Source organism: Lathyrus oleraceus, chromosome 2 (assembly GCF_024323335.1).
Source record: "Lathyrus oleraceus cultivar Zhongwan6 chromosome 2, CAAS_Psat_ZW6_1.0, whole genome shotgun sequence".
In the NCBI taxonomy this organism is placed as follows: domain Eukaryota; kingdom Viridiplantae; phylum Streptophyta; class Magnoliopsida; order Fabales; family Fabaceae; genus Lathyrus; species Lathyrus oleraceus.
This window is the reverse complement of record NC_066580.1, coordinates 93326734-93334635: the sequence shown is the minus strand read 5'-3', so window position 1 is coordinate 93334635 and position 7902 is coordinate 93326734. Positions and strand designations below refer to the sequence as shown.

Genomic DNA, 7902 nt, shown 5'->3' with positions numbered 1-7902 from the left:
CCCTAAGTCACGTCTTTAGATTTGTTGGGTCTTGGGCTTCCCGTGTCGTCTTGCCCTTCTGGGTTAGACTTGTCTAATGAATGGGAGGAGACACCCTTCACATATTTCTTGAGGTGCCCATCATGTATTAGTCTCTCGATTTCCTTTTTGAGCTAATATAAATCTTCGATGTGGTGTCTCTTGACTCTATGGAACTTGTACCACCTTCCCAATTTAGAACCCATTATATCCACTTTAGGGCGGCGTAGGGTTATTGTTCATGTGGATAACCTCACGCCAGATCTGCCCGCGACGAATATTCAGGGGCATGAAGTTCTCTGCCGCCTTACCTACTCTTTTAAATGCAGGCTTGTCCTTTATGAGCGAGGTGTAATTACTCTTCCACAGGTGGTGTGAGCCTTCGGCATTAGGAACACGCTCCTTAACGTTGCGCATCTTCTTTTCAACATTACTTTCCCCGCCCTTTGTATAACACTCTACTCTAGTGACCACTTATGCCAACGAAAGCACCGACTTTTGGGAGAGGGACTTGTTGAAGTGTCCCACATTGAGTCCATATTGGAACGCCCCCATAAAAGTTTCTTGGTTTGGTAGGAAGAACCTAATGGTGGTCTTGTTAAAGCGGGCGAGATAGTCCCTCAGTGATTCTGGTGGACCCTGGCTTATGTTAAAAAAACTCGTGGTGGACATCTTCTTGTGGAGGATGGTGGTGAACCGGTGTACTAGCTTCTTTACCAATTCCTAATAGATGTTAATGTATGGGCAGGGTAAACTTATATACCATCGAAGGGCGACGTCCTTGAAAGTTCCAAATAACAACTTGAACTTCAGGGAGTCAAACGCTCATATGATGTCCATATGTGTATTAATGGAGGAGACATGCTCGTAGGGGTCATTACTCCCATTAAACTTGGCAAAGGATGGAGGTTTTAAACCCTCAAGGATATGCTCCCCCATATCTCGTCTGAGAGTGGCTAGGGGTCCAACATTTCCATCTCCTCCGACAGTTTAGTCTCCTGTTGGTGCTGTCTGATGTTGTTGACGTCATCCTCCAACGTCTGGTTATGACGACATAACTCGTCCATGGCAACACACATCTCAGTCAGGGTATCGACATAGGGGACGAAGCTCTCCTATTAACCATGGCTAGAAATGGCCAGGCATAAGAGTGAAGGGTACGATCGAGTAAGGTGATGGTGAGGCCCAAGTTAGTTTTACCGGGCCCACACGGTGGACGCCATTGTACTGGTCAGAAAGTACATGTATGTGTGTTCCTCCTGCAAGAACAAGGGGACTCATAGGTCTTATTGGGTATATTACGTTGTATGGTGGTTAGAGATTATCCACAATGATGAGAAACCATGTACGATGGTGTTTTACGGTGGTGTTAAGAGTCATGCTCACTTGAGGTGAGAGACTCTATAGATAAATGATATGCTTAGATATAAGCTTATAAGGGATGTGATCAATATGAGTTATGATATGGCCAAGCGTTGTGCTCGGGATGTAATGATCTGTCTTTCTTCCCATAGAGGAAGGAGTATTTATAGAGGTCTTTTGGGCATAGAATTTGGGTAACCCTAAATGGAGATAATTACTCCTTCATGATCAGGAGAGGTTATGAATGAACTAACCTTTCAGGAGTAATAGTGGACTTCCTCTCTCTTGACTAACAACTTTACACATCATGGGTGCCAAGGACGAGTCTTTAGGTCATCTCTTAGATGATACCACTCTTAGGCGAGAGCACCCTAAATTGGGATGCTCACAAATATAACACTACAATATGTTTAAGCTACCCCTTCCCCCCATAACCCCTTGAATCTTTTTGTGACAAAGTGTTTGCTTTTTTATCGCACTAACATGTATAAATAGTTTTTTCCGTTGAATGATAATATAATTATATTTGTAAAAAAAATCTTATTCACATAATTTCTTGCAAATATACAGAAAGTCTTGTATATAAGTTGAACTTTCTATTTTCTTAAACTTTAAAATATTTTTTTAATATGTTAATAGTGTATAAAATCAAATTTCTATTCATGCGTGGATATAGTCATGAAAAAAATTATTTTCCATTAAAGATCTTTCGTGTTTTCTTTTGTGTTCTCTTGAAACATAACATTCATTACTTTAACACGATGAGTAACTTAAATTAGGCATAAAATGTCAAGTCAATTACTCTCCTATAACAACATAACTGTAGGATAAAAAATAATGAAAATGTTAGTCCAAAATTCATTATTTCGTTTATCTATTGTTATAGAATAAATATGTCTAAGTGATTCCTCTCCCACATAATCTCTCAAATCTCCTCGTACCCGCATGTTCCTTTTTTTAAATATTTTTTTGCACTTACCTGTGTAGAGACTTTTATCAATTAGATAATTATATCTTTGTATAAAAAATATTGATTCAAACAAAATTATTCAAATAGTATCATGCATTAGTAAACTCTTATTTATTTGTAAATTGTTCATGAACACCTACCTCTACAACAATCAGTCTAGCACCTAGTTTAACATCATCATTCACATCATCCAGTTTAACATCATCTTTCACTTCATCCAATTTAACATTCATCCTCACAATAGCTTTGAGAAACATACCCGGTTGTACCGTATATAATACCAATCATAACAAAAAAATAGATTAAAAGTTCAAAGTATCAGACAAATTCAGAGATGCATCTCCGAAACACATGAAACTTTATTCGAAGACGCATATCCGGACTCAACGTTCTTTTTTTTCAACTCAACAACCATATTAATGCGAAGAATAAAGGATGAAATGAATGAACTTTACGTTAAATTCAAACTTCTTTTACTCCTTTTAATGTGATAAAATACAAGAATGATGTTTTGGTGTTGAAAAATTGATTGAAAATGATTTTTTTAGGGTTTTGAGAGTGAAGTTAAGTTTGATCCTAATGAAGTTGAGCCGAGTTGTTAAATACCCTAATTCAATGAATAAAAACATCATAAAAAAGTATAACGAGATTTTATGGAAAAGCATTTCCGAATTTACCCCATAAAATATACGAAGATGCATCTCCAAATAATATTTTGATAAAAATAGAATGATAGAGTGAAATACGAAAACTTATATGATTTTAAATATGTTTGAAAATGCATATCAAGACATCAATAAAAACATTTTAGATTTTAAGAGGAACACACTTAGAGAAGGAATGAGTATATGAGTTGGATTTGACCCATCCTATTTTTATACTAGCTCTAACCGCAAGTTAACACAACTTCACACATCAATAAACCTTTGTTATATTTTAAAAAAATAACTAAATCTATCTTATCAATTTGTGATCAACGGTTTAAATCACAAATGAATTCCACACCGTTAAACCATATCGTGCGTAGATTTAGATCCAACGCTTGATAGTTGCATCATGTGAGGAATCCATTTCCATGTTCTTCACACTTCCAAGCGTGGAGCGTATATTACACGCGTAGACACTGCGCGTGAAGTATCTACCACCGTTCTATTTCATTCTTAACGCCAATCTCCCACTCTGAGAATCAGTTTCATCGAACGCCTATGGCCACTCCTCTTCTTCAAAATTCGTCGCTGTTTATCAACCCCGTCACTCTATCACTCCAATTCTTTCCAGAAGCTTCTTCGACATTCAGCTGAGAAAAAAACGTTCATCACTCTCGGTATAGTTCACTCTTTATCTTCATGCTAAGCACTGTTTACCCTAATTCATTATTCCCTTTTTTTTTTCTTTTCAGATTTTGATTCAGTGTTAGGGTTTCAAACAGTGGTCGCTATAATCCATTTTTGTGGTTCTTTTTCTTTGCATGCAGTTCTTGAAGGAAAATTTCTTTTTAGGTTTTGATGTAATGTAACTATGGTTGTTGAAATTGAATTGACTCATACAATTTCTTGCACTGAGTTTATCAATCTTAGTATTGAAGTCAAGTTAACACGCTTACGAATGTTTCTGAGTGAAATTGAGTAGATGAATCGCGTAAAATTGCTAGTTTGGAGATGTTTGAATGAGTCTGCAACATGATTATTGTTTGTTTTTGCTGCTGTGGACCTCAAAACCCTCCTTAGTACCATGTTGAGGAAGTTGTACCAGTGTTGAGTGTAATTTATTTGTGATGCTTTTGATCAGGCTGGTGTCAACCTTATCCATTTTTATGGTTCTTTTTCTTTGCATGCACCTCTCAAAAGAAAAATCCTTCTGAGTTTTGATGTAATTTAACTATTAGTTGTTGAACTCTCAAGTTAACTTATACAACTTCTTACACTGAGATTATGGATCTTAGTATCAATGTCAAGTTAACACGCTTACAAACATTTCTGAGTGAAATTGGGTAGAAAACTAGCATATAATTGCTAGTTTTAAGATGTTTGAATGAGTACCACAAAATTGATCTTTGAATGGAAACTAAGTGGACTCATTCAAACATCTTCAAACTAGCAATATTCCATTAAACATACCTATATTCTATGATCCAAAACGAATCCTACTCTTATGAACTAACTTCTTTATCCCCACCTGTCCTTGAAAATGTGTGAACCCTTGCTTATTTTTCATTCTAGGTGGCGATGCAACAGCCTTGCTCTTTTGACACTGTACTCAAGCCATATAACACGTTGCTTACGAGCAACGACCTAGCATTCACATTATTTCGTAGTTGATCTATGTCATAAAGATTCAACGAAGTTTAACTGCCTAACACAACCCTCTCATTTTATCTGGGCTGGGACCGGCTATGCATAGCAAAGGGTTTTAAAAAACGGTAGCGGTCGCGTAGAGGCTTTTGCGATTTCAGTTGGTACATGTGTTGTGACACTAATTGCGGTTGTCGCAGTGGGAATTTGCCATAATTTGTTCTTAAACATAAAAATGGTGAATAATGGTATCAGTATCGACACCTGTCAATACCGTTTTGTCGTGGGCGTGGACCGTTTTCTATAACTTTGGCAAAGCTAATGTAGGAAGGATTTTTACACAATTATTATTTTCTTTCACGAATCTAAAATGATAGCGGTTCAGTGTTTTTGAAAAAACCCAAATTGCATTGTTTGAATGATAAGGTTCTCTAGTCCTACCGTCATCCTTCACTCTTTAGTAACTTTGAACCTTTTGATTTGTCAATTTGTACTTTGTTTGAACTTATTAGGCTCTTTTTGTGTGCTGATGTTTTGTGAATTTGGTCATCAGTTTTGAGTTTTGACACCGTGTTCTGGTTTGGTCTGGTCTGGTCTGACCTCTTAATTTACTTTATTGATTGCTTATAAACTTCATTGTGCTTTGCTGTATTACTAGTAATGTTCTATGAGAAAGTTTTAACCATTATTTTTGTATTAAGTAAACTTTTGTTTATGAGTCAAAGTCTACGCAGATTTCGGGAGCTTACACTTTTCATTTTCAATAACTCTTGATTTTTAGAACCTTGAATGTAATGTTGGGGAGGGAAAAAGAACTCATGCTTTATCTTTATTATTTTCATGTGTATTGTTTTACAGTGTGTAAACGATGGGAGACGCAATTGATTTGTCTGGGGATGGAGGAGTCATCAAGACCATTGTGAGGAAGAGCAAGTCAGATGCTGTGGCTCCAACTGAAGATTTTCCTGTTGTTGATGGTATGCTTCTCCGTGATGCAAATACTTTAGAGTTCAAACCCAGTACAGTAACTGATAGAATATTATAAAATATCTTTTATATTTTTTTAGAGCATCTTATAGTATATCTCTTAGGATCAGATTTTATATTACTTTTTAATTACATGATCTGTTCTTGATTTATGCTTAATGAGACCAATAATTTTGAAGCAGCACACACATGATTTTATTCTTTCTTCTTATCGTGTTATTATTTCTCCGATCAGTTCACTATGAAGGCACGCTCGCTGATACCGGTGAAGTCTTTGACACTACACATGAAGACAACACTATATTCTCCTTTGAACTTGGAAAGGGTAGTGTTATCAAGGCTTGGGACATTGCAGTCAAAACCATGAAGGTCAAATAGAGTATGCTTTTGATAACCTGTTTTAATGTATATAAAGGTTTTGTTCTCATATTCTTCTGCTGGTTTCAACAGGTTGGAGAAGTTGCAAAAATAACATGCAAGCCAGATTATGCATATGGTAGCGCAGGATCTCCGCCAGATATCCCTCCAGAGTACTTATCTCATTTCATGCATACAATAGTTTTGGTTAGAACAAAAATTTAAAAATGCCAAAAAGACCATTTAGTTTCAAAATCTTCAGTCTAGAAAAATATCAAGATAGATATACTAATAAGTTCAGGTGAATTTATGCAGTAAATCCTTGGAGCTTGATTAACTTCCTATTCTGCTTTCCTTAGTAGTATTCGCAAGAAGTTGAATTGCATCTACCTATGAATGAAAGTCTCTAATTTTTTTTATTTTCTTTTGGATTTCCTTGCAGTGCAACACTTGTTTTTGAAGTTGAGCTAGTTGCGTGTAGGCCACGGAAGGGCTCAACTACTGGAAGTGTTTCAGAAGAGAGGGCAAGGCTAGAGTAAGTCGTAGCACATTTATGCTTACTAATTTTTTTTCTTCTTATCCTCTCCAAAAGTAGAGGCGAGCTGTTATTTGTTAGCCAACGAAAATTGGTGTAGCTTGTAAGTAAGGATTCTACTTATATCCTAAAAAGACATGGTTTCGAATCATGATGTCGATGTGAGAATCTCATTGGTAGATATGATATGTTAGTATTTATATATAAGTAGGACCTTTCATGGTTTGGTTCAAGAAGGAAAACCAAACCAAACTGAACTGTTATAACAATTCGGTAAAATTGAGCTGAACTCTTAATGGTTCTTCCCAAACCAAACTGGTATAAAGGTTCGGTGCATTGATTATTTGTTTTCAGACCAAATTAACTTTTTCTTTTTGAACCAAACTCTATCAAATTGCTATTATTAATTGATATTAGGATTCTTTAAAAAAAATAAAAATTCAAACCAAACCAAATATTAAGAATGTTCACAAAAACCCAAAACCGAAAGGAAAAGACATGAACCAAATGTTTTGTTAAGTTTGTGAACTGCCCATGACAGTTTGATCATTTTTGGTGCGGTTCGGCATTGTAAATGCTTTTTAAGCCTTGGTGCTTTGCCTAGCCTTAGTGAGCTCCTGCGATTCAACTAATATAAACATCATTATATATAAAAAACTGTTATTTTTGTTTGCTTGTGGGATACATAGCAATGTGATGTATGCTGTGACTTGAAATAAAACACAGGGAACTGAAAAAGCAGAGAGAGATTGCTGCTGCTGCAAAAGAGGAGGATAAGAAAAAGAGAGAAGAACAAAAAGCGGCAGCTGCAGCTCGTGTGCAAGCCAAGCTTGATGCCAAGAAAGGTCAAGGAAAGGGTAAAGGGAAAGGAAAGTAGGGAATTCAAGAATCTGCAAAAACTGGTGTATGAAAATAATCAAATTTCTGTGTCCAAAATTCTGAGTCCATTTTAAATAATTGTTCGCATGAATATCAGATGTTGGATGGCTTGCTATGTAATGAATGGGCAATATCATGTTTTTTCATGAGTTCTTGATGTTATCAAGTATGGCTCACAACTAAAGTGGCATTTATACATGTATACACTTTAATTAGATGCCTATTCTACAATCAAAGATGAAATCAGGATAAACTTAGGACAAGCTAAAGATGTGACAAATTCGTAAGAAAATGTGACATGTCATAAATTATTTTTATGACCAAATAAATTATGCGATTTTTTAAGTTAGAAGTTTGTAACAAGTTAATCTTTTAAAAACTTGTAACAAATTGATATTTTAGTCTTTCAATGTTTGCACTGCTTTGTTAAAAAGTGCTTATATGATGGGGCATAATATTGATATCTCCTATCCCTTAAAGAAGCCGTTGGCTATTGATTGGTT

At 35.9% G+C, this 7902-nt stretch overlaps 1 protein-coding gene across 1 annotated transcript; it reads left to right on the top strand.

Moving 5' to 3' along the window:
- Positions 1-3430: 3430 nt before the first annotated feature.
- LOC127118277 (peptidyl-prolyl cis-trans isomerase FKBP20-1) lies at positions 3431-7548 on the top strand. Its single transcript, XM_051048439.1, has 6 exons — positions 3431-3674; positions 5500-5618; positions 5864-5997; positions 6079-6158; positions 6428-6520; positions 7247-7548. The coding sequence occupies exons 2-6, from the start codon at positions 5510-5512 to the stop codon at positions 7395-7397; spliced, it is 567 nt and encodes a 188-aa protein (XP_050904396.1). The 5' UTR covers positions 3431-3674; positions 5500-5509; the 3' UTR covers positions 7398-7548.
- Positions 7549-7902: the final 354 nt, after the last annotated feature.